At 36.8% G+C, this 14,752-nt stretch overlaps 1 protein-coding gene across 18 annotated transcripts in view; it reads left to right on the plus strand.

The window, feature by feature from the left end:
- MTMR3 (myotubularin related protein 3) overlaps positions 1-14,752 on the plus strand; it is an 83,755-nt gene that overhangs the window by 34,701 nt on the left and 34,302 nt on the right. For 15 of the 18 annotated variants that reach the window (XR_012652380.1, XR_012652381.1, XM_075041899.1 and 12 more), the window contains 4 exons: positions 3,279-3,356; positions 3,762-3,851; positions 5,058-5,174; positions 12,536-12,618. Coding sequence is in view for 16 of the 18 variants with exons in the window: in XM_075041895.1 (XP_074897996.1) it covers positions 3,279-3,356; positions 3,762-3,851; positions 5,058-5,174; positions 12,536-12,618 (368 nt within the window). In the remaining 2 variants the exon portion in view is untranslated. The other 3 variants (XM_075041906.1, XM_075041898.1, XM_075041894.1) reach the window with 3 other exon arrangements.

The raw sequence follows: 14,752 nt of genomic DNA on the forward strand, positions 1-14,752 counted from the left end.
CCAGTGATCATGAAGGGAGTGGGATCAGCTTGCTCACATGATGGGAATTGAATTATTTTGTTCAGTATATTCACTGTCCATCAGATCAGTGAACTTCATTCTAACAACTCAATGTTTCTTGCTATTTTTGCCAGCAATTTTTAGAAGTAACTTTTGTGGTGTGGCGGTTAAGTTGGTGAAGCGTTTCACTAATACCTAGAAGCAGTGTAAGCATGCAAACTATTTGTTTTAGAACTAGTCTTATAAGTTCTTGTACCATTTGTCTTGGCAACATCACAGTTTGTATTTGATAATCCTGATTAAAACTGAAACCGCCCTTTTTTTCACACAGCTTTCCCAAAATTCACTTTAAAAAGGAAGGGTCTCACATTCATGTAAAAAGCACACTGTTATAATAGAAGCTGCAAAATGAATGCAGCAATTAGAATAAGAAACTTGTTCTGCAGTAATTTGGATAGTCTCTGCTGATGGTTTATGCTGGATTTTAGGAGCACAGCTGTAAAATTTTAAAAGACCTAATTTTCTAAGCTAATACTGTTTTTATTAATATGTAAATGGTTATATAGTAAACTTTAAAAAATAAATATATCTAATCTGAAGTATAAAAGAACAATTTTGTTACAGCACAATGCCTAATATATTAAAACTTTTCATCAGTGATACTAAGCATGTTTGAGATTTGTAAGAAAGCTCATCTTTTTAATTAGGTCGTTGTTTCTTTGATAATTGTGCTTGAAGTTGAAAGAATTTTCTGAAATAGCAAGGTATTTTTTTATATTCAGAAGGCTTTACTATTAATGTTTGTTCGAGTTGTACATAAATTGTCTAGGTGAATTGATCTGGAAATGTTTGGTCTTAATGGCTTTAACAGTGGCTGCTATTCTGGAAGAGCAGAATTGGCACTAGTGAAGAGGTAGCTGGTTGCAGAAGGCAGTTGTGCCAGCAGCCTGCCTCCAGCAGCCTGCAGGAATGGTAACTTGAGATGTTCTCCTCAAAAATGTTTGCATAAATATGCCTTAACTCTTCATCGCTCTTCTGGCTGGCTGTAGACCTGACAGCTGAATGTGTGAGCTTAGCATTATTTTAAGGATGGAGAAGCGGATTTGTGTAAACTTTACAGTTTTTAAACCCATCTTCTCTTGAATCATTAGTCTTCATTATATCAGGATCTACTGCAAAGTTAATCCAGTCTGCACCTTTCTTGATGGATAAGCTGTAAGATAGAGGTTGATTGGACAAATAAGCCTGTTGCTTAGCCAGTGATCATTTTAAATTTGATTGAGCAGGAGGCTCATTTTTTAAAATATCGTAGATCAAGGAGAATAGTGCATCCTGTAATCTGAAAAACATACAGTGAGAACCAAAGGTTAGAAGCTGAAACCAGATGCATTTGAGAGAACTGCTGAACCCCTCCTTTCTTGGTATCTTCAAGTCACGAGTAGACGTGGTTTTAGAAGATAAGTATACCCAAACACAACGTACGTAAAATACCAAGTCATGCTGGAATCAAGCACAAGCTCTTGTTTTGAATACAAGAGCTGGAATTTTATGGCCTCTGATATATGAAAGATCAAACCTGATGAATTTATAGCCTTTTTAGCTTTAATTATTGTGATTCTTTGAATGAATCTCACCAGTTACAGCATGGACTATGTATGAACCATCTTTCTTCTCCTGCTTCTTCTGAAACAAAAACGTTAACTAATTCTGCCTTTTTAAAACCAATATCAACAATAATGCTATCTTCATCTTGCTGTTGGGAGGTAGCATTTCTAGATTTCCTTCGTTTCTGATAACTTAAAAGAATGTTCCTACTCTCATTTGTTCTTACGGGCGTGGAAATTTCTATGCTGTTTTTTAGTTTTTCCTTATGAGTTTCTGTAGTTGATGGATTTGGACTTCCATCAAGTAGTCTAGGTTTTTTTTTTGTTTGTTTAAAATTGGGATGTTATATCTACTTTTTACATTAATTCCAGCTCGATTCTGCTCATAATTTCCTCCTTTATATATATACACACGCACATGTCCTTCTGTGAGCTGTGCAATTTTGAGCCAACTTGCAAGCTTTTATATGATGTTTTCCCCCTACTCTGGGGACATAAAAGCATTTTGTTTATTGTGATGCTCCTATTTAACAGAGGTTTTGGGTACATTGTAATGCTTTCTTCTCATTGATTGCTTTTAGACAGTGGGGTTTTTTAGTTTCAGAATATGTGTATTTGCTGCTCCTTTTCCCTTTGCAAATATTCTGTACGATATACAAGATGTAGTTAGTGCTTCCTGCAGTCGTGGTGTGCTTGTGAGCTGATGGATTTGAAGTGGTTTTCTGTCAGCCACAACACTGATAATTTGAAATATATTATAAGTAAGGTGACATGAACTGAGAACTGACTGAACTTGACTGACATATTTTTTTGTACCTTTATGTGCTGTAGACTGCAAACCCCATAAAATATCTGAACGAATCCTTTTTTTTAAAAAAAAAAGGGAAGAACCTACCTGAATTTAAAAAATTTACTGTAAGATAAATCTCAATCAGATTGTAACTCCTGTATTCACTTTCATCATTAGTTCCAAATAGGGTCAGTTGCATAAACATTAAGACTGTATGTTCTTTAATATTTCCAGAAGATTTGCAGATGATAAAAGATTGGGGGATTGTTAGATAGTAGAGAGAGTAAGTTGCTAGTGTATAGTGATCTGGAGCTCTTGGAAAGGCAGGTGCAAGAAAATGGATATTTTGATACATCCATGGATGTAGAAAATGACTCATAACTATAAAATGAGGAATTCTATCCCTATATGAATTCTAATTAATATGCTGTAGTTGAAACAAGGGTACTTCAGGAGGATCCGACAACCTGCGTTACCTAAGAGATCCGACTGAATGATCACAATGATCCCTTTGGTTTTATAACCTATGTATTTGTGAATCACCATCTGCAAGTGACTTAGGAGAAAATTCACAGTGATTTAGAAAGATGAACATGTTTTAATTTAAATTATATAAACATTGGTCTAATTGTTGCATTCAGAGGGGTATTCTCCCAGCAGTACATTCAAAGATGATTTTTCAGAATGAACAGAAGGAGCCAGACACATTTTGAAACAATTTTGTGTCTCAGGAGAGCTAGTTTATATGGAATTAATCTTTTCATAATTACTGTTTGCTTGCAATGTTCTAATAGCTGAATTCTCAGTCTTTAAAAGTTAATTTGTATTTATTTGCCAAAAGAAAATGAATTTAATTTCATCGTTCTACTTTTCTGGTTTTCTAGATTTTAATAAGTGAAGGGGAGCTTCAAAGTATTGTGAGTAAGGACGAGGATTTCTCCTCCTATCCAGGGCCTGTCATGGTAAGCAAAAGGGGTTTGTAGGGTCTCTTACAAAGCAGAATAGGCTAAAATCTGAAAAACATTAGAGAACTAATGTTTACATGTGGGATTGTTGAATTTTAAGTGTAGTGCTAGACTAGCCTAGGCTGATGCTTTTTTACTAATACTCTTACAAGTCTGGGGTTTTTTTGGGTGTTTTTTTTACTTTATTATTCAGACTGCAGGACAGAAACCTGTTTCTAATATCATGCTTAGTTGTTTGAGTGCTTGTCTTTAAGTTTAATAACTTTAGTAAGTTACTGATACCTGAATTCTCTAAACACTTCATCTAGTTTGAGCTTTTCATTGGTCATCGATAGCTTGCTATGTGGTGAAGGCAGCAGCAAGTGGGAGTGCTGAAGTTAACTGTAACACTTTGTTTCTCAGGATGAAGAGACTCAGCACAGCCTTGAATGCATCCAGGCTAATCAGATTTTTCCCAGGAAGCAGCTGATCCGAGAGGATGAGAACCTTCAGGTAATCACCACACTGCTCCTTGCCAGTTAAGATCACAATATGTCTAGTTGACCTATGTATTCTCTGGCCTCTCACATAGAATTTTTGTTCTCAGTTGAGCACAGTAACAGGAGAAACACATTTTCTTTTTAAATACTCATGTACTGTTGGTAGGACAAAGAACTTGTGCATTAGATTACAGGAGATTCCTTAGAGTGTCTGAAAAATATGGCCATTACTTGTGTAGTAATTTCAAGTGCTAGGTGTTATTCCATAGTTTAGAACTCTCTGTTTTTAAAAAAAATAAGACTAAGCCAGTTAAACACTACCATTACTTCCTGTTACTGAGAAGCCAAAAGTCTTATGTTGCACAAAATGGGTATTTTTGGTTTCTTAAATTTCCAGAGTTCCTTTTGAAATCAATTTAGTTCAAATGATTTATCCACATAGACACTCTTGTATCAACTGAAGTAGTTTGTTTCATTTTAATAATTCATTTAAGCTGATATGAAACCCAATTATTTTCAAGTTGAGCATTTACGCTTTTCACCCGGCTCAGCTAAATTGGCCTTAAGTCACGTTTTTAATTAAAACAGTTGCAATTTTTATGTGCAGTGTAATATGACTGCTGGTTTTCTGACTTTATAAAACAGCAGCATGTTGTGCATTTTCGTATTTGCAGTGAGAAATACGAAGCAAAAAGTATGATTTGTCCAACTGACTAAAGCTGTGTAGCATTTAGGTGTTGGGTCTAAGCTGGTTACATGAGCTTGCTTAGTGAATATTGGGGACCAATAGCATAGAAGATAATTCATCTTGTATGTTTTGGCTGCTTTAGGATGAATGCAATAACATTATGGAAATGCCACTCTCCATTAGGTAAGGAGCAAGAGCGTAAATCAAGGGGTTGGTCAGACTTCTTGCCAAAATGTAAGGATATTTTGCTCAGATTTTTCATAAAAATTCATTTATTTTTTTTTTCCTCTGGCCAAGGACTTACCACTCAGGAAAATGAAGAGAAAATGAGGAATCATTTTAAAAAAAGGCTACAATTAACCTCTGAACCAACCTTACCCAAGACTTTCCTTCTTAGCAGTAATAGCTAGGCTGAATTCTCCGCAGTGTTTCATTTTGATTTTTGGGATCATGTGTATTTGAGTGTTTGCTTACAGGAGGTACATATTTTTGGTAAACAGTTTCTGAAAGATTTTTCTTCCCATTCTGAAGGTCCCATTCATCGAACTTCATGGTGAGAGTACGGAGTATGTAGGACGAGCAGAGGATGCCATCATTGCACTTTCTAATTACAGGCTTCACATCAAATTCAAGGAGTCTGTTGTGAATGTAAGTATTATTCATGCTGCTATGGTAATACAGGTATTCTGAACTCAATCCAAATAAGAGAATTTAGGATAAAAGTACAGTGATCCTGCCTTTTAAGGTTAGTGCTAATGAAAAATCTCTTTACGATGTTCAAATCACATTTTTCAGGGAGAACAGATACGTATTTAGGCATCAAAAGGTGACTCAGCACCTCTGAAAATCAGGCTTCGTACAGAAACTTCGCATCGTTCAACTTTATGTTCTCTTTACAGCTGGCTGTGTTAGCTGTTTGTTCTCCCTGAGCTCTGTATATACTCAGTAGAGAAATAAAAGGTCTTCCAAAGGGCTGTTTGGAGCACCTAAGCTAGGTTCGAACCTTGGTTGGAGCTTCAAAAGGTGGAAGTAGGTCCAGCTATTGAAGTTACATTCCTGAAGTTGGATAGTATAAGTACAGTCATTGACGTAAGAGATCTGTGAATTGGACCTCATCTTCAGATGCCTATGCATTTCTTTAAGAGCTTTACTTTAAGTATGCATTCTTCAAAATTGTTACATATCCAGTTACTTGTGATCATAGACATAAATGGGCATTGTACAGTCCTTTGCAGTAGTATAATGCTGACATATACTAGTCTTGCTGGTTGTAATACCATTTCTGAACCACACAGAATTTGATAGGACATTATACATGGCACAGAAATATTTTTTTGTGGATATTTGTAATGAAATCAGTAAAATAAAATCCAAAGAATTGAGGTGTTTTGTTTTTGTTTTGTTTTTCTCCTGGTGATGGGGTTTTTTACCAATCTCCTTATTTCAAGACAAGTCCTGACCCTGGCTAGTTGTTCATCGTTGCCTCATGTCAGTCACAAATCCTGAGCTATGCAGTGGTGAGTTAAGAGTAAACCACGAAGACTGCATGTTATTCCAAAGCTGAAAAAAGCAAGGGAAACAAAATACAAGAATTGACAAGTGTCCAAACACATATGTGACTGAGACACATGTGATACAGTGGTTTGGAACATCAGCGAGATCTCCTGTGCACCTGATTTAATTAAATTTAAATTGTTTTTTTATTGTTTTGTGCCAGAACTGAATTAACTGTGTAATACTAACTGAAACACAGTCTTTACTGGTTTATGTTGTCTCTAATCATATAGCTATTTTATCTACAGACTTTGAAATATGCCTGTGTCATAGTTATCATTAATCACTGTAAGTACTACTTTAGTTCATGAATTATCAAGGTAGTAGGCTGAATAGGCATGTCTGCTAGGCTGGTGAACATCTGTGTGTGCAGCATTAAAGTACTAAAATTCATGATGATGTGGGGTTTTTCAGCAAATAAGGGTATTATTTCTGAACATGGCAATTACTCAAAATGATGGCAAAAAAATTTATGATGACAAAAATTTAATTGGCAATTTAAGGGCAATTATCTTCCACTGCTGACCATACAAAAGAGATGATACAAGTATGTGCATATGCAGAGGTAGCATAACTTTACTTTTCACTTCTGTTATTCTGTAGTCAATTCTGAAGTATAACTTGAGACTTAAAAGTTAAGCTGTAGGTGCCACCATGCATCAGAATGGTAGCCAAGGGTCAGGTAGGTGCTGGGATGCCTCAAGTGCAGTCCAGCCAGGTGCATCTCTACATGCTGCTGGCAGCAGAGAGAAGATGTGTTACGAGGCATGTGTTTTATAGGAGTCCTTTGATGTTTTGTGGTGAATTCTAGGTCTGAATTCTGCCAAGGGACCTGCTACAATAAATCTATATTGTATTACTTCTAGATTTTTTTTTTAATTCAGACTCTGAATGTTGTATGAAATTGGCAACTAGAATTGACAAAGCAAAGAACTGAATATTTAAAAACAAGGAGCTGAGACATGAGAAACAAGAATAGCCCTAGAAATCAAGAGTTTCTCCTCAGGAATGCCAGGAAATTAGAGAGTTACTTTATTAGAGAAGCCACTAATGCATGTACTGCACTTACTGTCGTCTCTGTCCTTAGGATAATTGAGGATATTCATTTTCAAGAATTTTCAATTTAATATTTTCGAGCAGTAACAAAAATTGATGTTTTCTTAAGTAATATCCTTTGTTTGTGTTCAGGAAAGAGTCTGTAAAAGTTTGTCAATATTATAATATTAATTTTGCTTCCCTAACTTTTATATCCAGTATTCTGCCCTCTCACTTCATCTGATATCTCCAAGGTTGTTAGTCCTGCTTCATATGTCATCATTAACCAGAAAGATTCAATTAGGTAGTGTATGAGGTCGAGCAGAATATAGATTATTCTTCTGTAACCATATACGATCATCACTAATAACTTAGTATGTACTCTACTGTCATCTAAGGCAGACAGGATTTTGAATACCTGTAAGCATAAAAGATACTTGCAATAATTAGGAGTCATACTTAAATTGTTAAATTTTGCAGTAATAATCACTTTGGTTATTGATGGTCAACTTTATTGAGCAGATGGTGATTTTCTAAATTAAATTTTCACTGAATACTTTTTGATAGTGTTCATCTTGGTTCTTTCCTACTGTTTTTGTGTTGCTAGAGCTGTTCAGAAACCATCTGTAAGAGGACCTTTTAAAAAATGTATAAATGTTCACTAATGTTAGGAGTTGTGGGTTTTTTATTTGTAATGATTTTCATAAGACTTGCTATCCTGACAAAGGCCAGCCACACTAACAACCTTGTCACCTCAGCAGGGAGAAGTACTTCTGTGTGAGAAAGAGCATTCTTAGCAAATGTCTGTTATAGTACTTGTAAAAAGAATTACCTGTGTCTGAATGTGCAGCTGTTCATGCAAGCATCTCCTCTTGAAGTAGGTAGGATATTCTCATGGTAGAAATGGTCCTCCAAAGAAAGCAGTATGCATGTCAACTATTTGCCCCTTAGTAAGGGCAACTTAATGAAGGAAATGGAATCCAGTTAAAAATGGATTCCTGTCTTTGGGGTGTTTTTTACCTCACTGTTCTCTTTTTGTTTACAATTCAATAGACTGTGTCTCAAAATGATGCTTGTGAAACCTCAGTAAGTAGCACAATGCTGCCAGATCACTTGCTGCACCTGTGCTTGATAAGAAATACATTTGGAAGTTGATAATGCTCAGATTACAACGCTGCAGAAAATGGCTGTATGCATAAATCTTTGCCACGGATAATTTCCTAGATCAGCGTAGTAATAGGAATATGGTGTTCTAAATGCAAAAACAAAAGATCCAGTAGACCGTGCATAAATTGGAGGGATTATGACATTCAAAAGTGTTGACTTATATTTATCCATGGGATAAAAATACAGACTCAACAGTGATCTCTCAGTGGACATGGGAAGTTTGGTTCCCAGGCTGATCTCTATTGATTGACTTAAGAAAATTTCAAACTTTGCAGCTGGTGAGTGTTTCTGTCTAATCATTTTCTCCCTGTAACCTAATTGCCTTTATGGGAGAATTAAAATTTGAGTGTAGTTTATGAAACCATGAACTTGTATGTAGCCTCTTTCAAATGGTAGATTTTGGACACAGTGGAAAAAGTCATACTGGCAAGACGAGGGAAATGTTCAGTCTTGGTGATTGAGTTTTAGTATGAGCTTTCCTTTGCTTGGCCTTTAATGGGAAAATGGTTGGTTTGGTATCTTCCTTACATATGTAGTGCAGTTGTGCATGTCAGTTGTGAAAGCAGAGGGGGGACTTAATGATTGCCTCCAAGACAGAACTTAAGTGTAATTAGTTGTAATTAAAAGCAAATTTGCTTCAGGTACTGCTTGTAGGTTATATGAACAAGATCACACCTGGAGGGATTTGACTCCCTCCACCTGGGAGAGTCCTGGAAGATCTTCTGAGCTAACCTTGCATCCTCAGTTCCTCCATATGTCATATTATACCATGCTTCAGGACATACAGCATGTAGCCGTGGCCTCCTGCTGTTTAAAGTAACCAGTCTGTAACATAGCCCTGACACTGTTTCAGGCTTTGAACTGGGAAAACAAGAAGAAAGTACTAATTACAGCTTATGGCCCCTGGGTGCCACATGGTATCCTGGGGAGACTCAGGCCAAATGGTGTATACAGAGTAGAGTATATAGCATAGTCACTCATGAAGGGACTGGCTTATAGCAGCCTGGCCATGGTCAGCTGCATACCAGTTGGCGTTGTGGTCAAGGATTGAGCCATGGAGTGGGTTGTTTCAGCAGTGTAAATATAGCTTGTGCTTTTTCTAACCACAAAGGTATATTTATCTAAATATATCTTGTACTGCTGTTAGATAACAGACATTTCCAGTGATTAAAGTAATTAAAAAGAAAAAAATTTCAAAAAGAAAAAGTTTTGAGTTGTAGAACGTTGCTATTGTTTAAAATGAGGTAATTTTAAAGGAGATGGTCAAGAGACAGATACTGCAAGAGTACAATGCTCTAGTACTCTCTATAATGCGTTATGATTGGCCTTGGATAACAATGCATGTTTTTTCTTCTAAAAGCAAAAATGATTGCTTCTCCACTGCTTTATTTCGATAGCTATTATTATATGGTGAAGTGCCTGCACATAGAATTGATGGCTCTTTCAGGAGTAAGCTAACTGCACTGGGCGTCTGACTTGCCACATGCATCAACCTGAAAAACATAATGAAAATGGAAGGTTATCAGTGGGAAAGAACGGGGAATGAAGGCAGATAATTTTACAGAATTTTACTGGGAGGAGAATAATGGACAGGAAGGAGATTGAAAATACAAGAGGATCAGAGGACAGATTTTTATGACCGGAAAAGAAAATTAAAAAGATTGATATGAAGGTTGCCCTGAATAAAAAACTGGCAGATTCTAAGGAAATAGATGGTGAGCTGCATGTAGACTGTCAAGAGAAAAAAAAAAAAGAAGCTGTTGAGCAGAGGGCAAATTGAAAGGTCGTAGAACAAAGACTGACTTTGAAAGAAGGAAATTAAAAATAATGCAGGAGTAGAAGAATACTTAGTATGTCATTGGAGTGCAGACAGGAGGAAGAGGAGCCAGAACCAGACTCCTAAGAGGAGGGAGCAAGGTGAAGAACTGCTTAAATGAAGATGGACATGGGAAAAAATGCAATAAAAGAGGGCTTGAAAAGAAATAATTAACAGACAAAGCAGCATTTGACTAAAAAAGCAAGTCTTCTAGAGTCTTTACTCAGGTGGGGAAGGGTACCTTACTTTCCATGTTGATGCCATGTAAGTCAGTGCTAGGTTTAAGTAATGTATAGTGTGTATGGGAGGCTGTCCAGTGGGGAAGAAAGAATGGAAGATTGTGCAGTCTGAGGATTGTTCCAGTACCTTAAATTTATTAGGCAAAATTATCACAACAATTTATCTACCTTGCAGACTAGAATCAAGTAGGAGAAGGGGTGGAAGAAATTAGCAGTTAAAAAGATTAACTTTAGCAGATCTTACAGATCTTGTCTGTAATGCTTGTAAATACTCTGTTATGTTGGTATCTATCAGCATCTTCACTGTACTTACTCTCTGCAGGTGACTCTGCAGTCAGTTTGAGCTTAAGTATGGCAAATAAAGGGGGGGGGGCTTATCTCACAGGAGGGAATCCTCATTTCAAGTGCCCCTTCATGTTGCTAGTTACATAATTTATATTAGACTATCACACATCTTAAAACAGTAACTGAAAGCATGGACCAAAATTCAAGTTCCAGCTTTATTTGAATACCCAAACTGCTGGGCTGTCAAGTCAGACACCAACTCGTCTAGTCTCCTTGTGCATGAATTTTTTGTTCTTCAATGGCCCAGTTACAACAAAAGGAACAAAGAATAACTTACCTGTACCAGCCTTGCTGGTCATGGGAGATGAAGGTTAGTACTTTCTCCAGCTGAGAAGAGTCCAGCACTGCTTCTTGGTTGTGGTCTGGCAAGGGCAAGGATAAAGGGTGAGTAATAAGGCAATACCTGCCTGTTGTATTTTGGGGAGTATGAACTCTGGGCTATTATTTGAACTTTTGCATTTAGAAGAGGACTCTGGACTCTGACTCTTGAGTTGGCAGCGAGACATGAGGTGCAGCTGTGGGCTGTATGCCTGCCTTCCCAAAAGACATGAGAGTTTTGATCACTCCTGGGGCACAGCATTTACCATTAGCTTTCGCTAGGCATCTTCATGCTCAGAGTAAGTTTTCTTGTGGTTCGTGTTTCTGGGACATCTCTTTCCCTTGCCTACTGTTTTTAGTTCTATTTCCTTTTTTCATTTCACTGAAATGAGGTACTTTTTAAGCTTTGTGGTGCGTGACTAGAAGCTGTCTTGATTTCTCACCCCTGGATCCTTGATTGGAGGTGACCTTCAATGGCTTGTTCAGAGTCATATGGAAAGGCACTGGCAGAGCAGGGTGTTACAGCCACATCTTGAAAACCCCAAGCCAGAACTTAAACTGCTGGATCATACTCCTCTGATGGCAAAAACGATAACAGAGTATTTGAACGTTTCACTGATAGCCTTTGTATTGAAGGATCTCGATGGCAGAGGTTTTGTTGCCTTGTGTAATGTTCAATATAATCTCATAAACAATTCAGACAGTTTTATACTTCGTGTTTATTATCAGTATTAGCTAAATTCTCTGTGCCTGGAATTTAGACATTTACATATGAGATAGTTGAATACTAACTTTTATTCATTTAAGACAGTAATGTACATTTGTCTGTCTCAGGTAAAGGTCCAAAAATATTAATGAAAACTAATATTTTAATCTTGTGGTTTCTTCTTATCTTTAAAGGTACTTGCATGTACTTAACATGTTTTGCCTGATCAAGCTTCTGCTAATTACATGTGCCATAAAACATAAGTGCATATAGCTACACCTTTAATAATGAATGATTCAGCATTATTACTCTAAATATGGCTGCTTTGATCATGAGTGTTGATCTAAACAGGCCAAATGGTTTTTCCCTGAAGAGGAAATACGGGATATTTCCATGTAATGAGCATCTAGACTGCAGCAGTTTGTTAGGGGAATCTTACTTCACAGTTCATTTTTGACACCAACAGCTAAAATTGTATTCCCAAGATCCCTGAATTTGGACCTATAAGAGAGAAAGATGCTTCCATGAAAGAGGAGCTTGTGGGTTCCTGCTGCTTTTCCTGCCTTCACTTTTGTCACCAGTGCTGCAGTCTTCTCAGCTGTTTTCATGTGAGCCCTCAAGGTTTTTGGACTATACAGCAATGGAGCTGAAACTACTGATACATGGTACCATACTTCAGAGCCGTTGAAGTAGTTATACTTAGTTTTCTTTGGTTTTCTCTCTCTTTTCAGATTCCACGTGGTCCTGTAATAAATTCTTGTGAGATATGCAAAGAAATTACAGTGTTAGTGCTGTTTGAAATAAAATTATATAATCTTTTTAATTGCAGGTTCCATTGCAGCTTATAGAAAGTGTGGAGTGCCGTGATATATTTCAACTTCATTTGACTTGCAAAGACTGCAAGGTTATAAGGTAGGAATAGGGTGAATGTTGAGTGTGGGGGGGTAACTTTGCTTTCCACATGCTGTGGACAGCTGTGACATTTTAAGCAGATGTTTTTTCTTACTGGACTTGCTTTTCTTCAAAAGATTTTCTTTTGTCTGATTTTGCATATGATAGCTGGGCATTTTGGTAAAGAGGATGGGAGCGAGAGGGTCTGCATTTTTGCTTGCTGTGATACAGTATAGCAGCAAATCTTGGTCTGACCCTAAGTGGCTGATCTTGATTTTATTCTGAAATTAATTTTAGTCTCACTGCATTTTCCTTGCCTTACAATCAGTTATAGTGTATTGCTTCAATTAGTTATAAGGTACAGAACTAGATAAAACCACTGAAATACATGCTTCTTGGAAAAGTGTTTAATCAAGATTTGGGGTTTTGAAGGTTATGGTATGGGGTTGTTCAGTTCTACGTGAAACCTTCAGTCTGGATAGCATCAGCCACCCTGCATTTTTAACAGCTGTGAGGGTACAGTTGGTATCCTTAAGACATAGTAGCCTATTGGAAAAGAAAGTGAGGGAATAAGGTAAAGCCAGGTCTGCAACCTACTCTGTAACCCAGTGAAGTAGATAGCATCATGTAGAAGGGAGTATTTATTTGTCTGTCCTTCAGCAAACTTCAGAGTCTGCCCAAGGAGTATTTGAGCTACTGAGCCTGAGCTACAGCTATTTCTTACTTTGCTGCTGCAGAAATAAATTTTGATCTATAAACTTTAATTAACAAGAAAGGAACATTTCTTTTTGATTAAATGTTTGCTGGCAGTACCTTTTGTATAATGAAATGAGCTCCAGTCATATCTGAGCACTTGGAATGTTTAACAGGCCAGCTGCTTCCTGAAATGCTGTATTTTGATGAGGACTGATTTTACTTTAGAGGTAATATTTAGCTTAATTTGAATTAAATATTTAACTTCCTCTTAACTTGTAGCTCTTGACATTTGAAAAAGTCACCCTTCCGCTCTACATTAATTTGTTATTTCTCTTCAATTGTAGAATGAATACAAATTATTTGTATTTATGCCCGCCCTTATGAATTTCCCTTCAAAATTGCATCTCCAAGAATCAGTACTTGGTGCACTGGCCGTTGGAAGATCATGAAGTATGGGGCTGAGATACCAGATCTGGAACACGTTCATGTTCTTTTCCATGAACAAAGTAGCTTGTGTTTTGAGTAATAGGGCTCAAGTGAAGGTAGTTTTTGTTATTTGTAAACTTTAAAAGAATTTAGAAAGGAAATGGGGTCTTTAGGGTGAGATGTATTTTGTCTGACAATGGATATCTAATAGAGAATTATCCAGTCTAAGCTAGTAGTCTCGGCTTGCTTTATAGTCAGTGATGATGGGAAATAAACACCTCCAGGCTGCAGTTCCTTGCAGCTATTTAGACATGTTTCATGAGTTGGACATGTCTTTTTCCTTCCACTGACTGACTTTTAGATATTTGCAGGTAAGGGTAATAAATGCTGCCCTTAGAGAATGCAGATGCTATCATTAACCATTAATGCAGTAGAATAGACTGAGCTGAATGTAAATACTTGGTGAATATTTTATAACTATAAAATCTTGAAGAAATCTGTCAGAGCAAAATAAATCACTGATCTTATTTCCACCTTTTTATTCTAAAGGGTCTACGAATCCTCTTTGAAAAGACAAGCTAATGTAATTTTAATATACTGCTTTGAAGATTAGTTTCTCCTGTGCAGGGAATATTCTCACTAGTTGTTGTCATTAGTCTGTAATGTTAGGCAAAGCTTAGTTTCAAAAACATTGTTTGTGCTTCCCACCAAGGCCAGAAAGAGAATCTTAGCGTGTGAGGGGAATAATGTAAGATTTCAGATACTGGAGTTTGTCCACACTATTGTCAAATTAAGTATATTAATCAAATGGATATTTCTCCTATGTCTGATGAAAAATGTGTTCTTGTTTATGGGAGTATGATGCATAGATTATAATGTATGTGATGGTTTTGTGAGTTTCTATCTGAGACTGCTAGTCAGCAAGTTGCTGTAACACATTCCTGTCTTTGTGCGGAAGTTGCAGACTGAACTCAGTGATATTGTCCTAGGTTTTATAGTAAACATATGCATAAATGTCTCCCTCATTCATGGC

Source organism: Buteo buteo, chromosome 11 (assembly GCF_964188355.1).
Source record: "Buteo buteo chromosome 11, bButBut1.hap1.1, whole genome shotgun sequence".
NCBI lineage: Eukaryota > Metazoa > Chordata > Aves > Accipitriformes > Accipitridae > Buteo > Buteo buteo.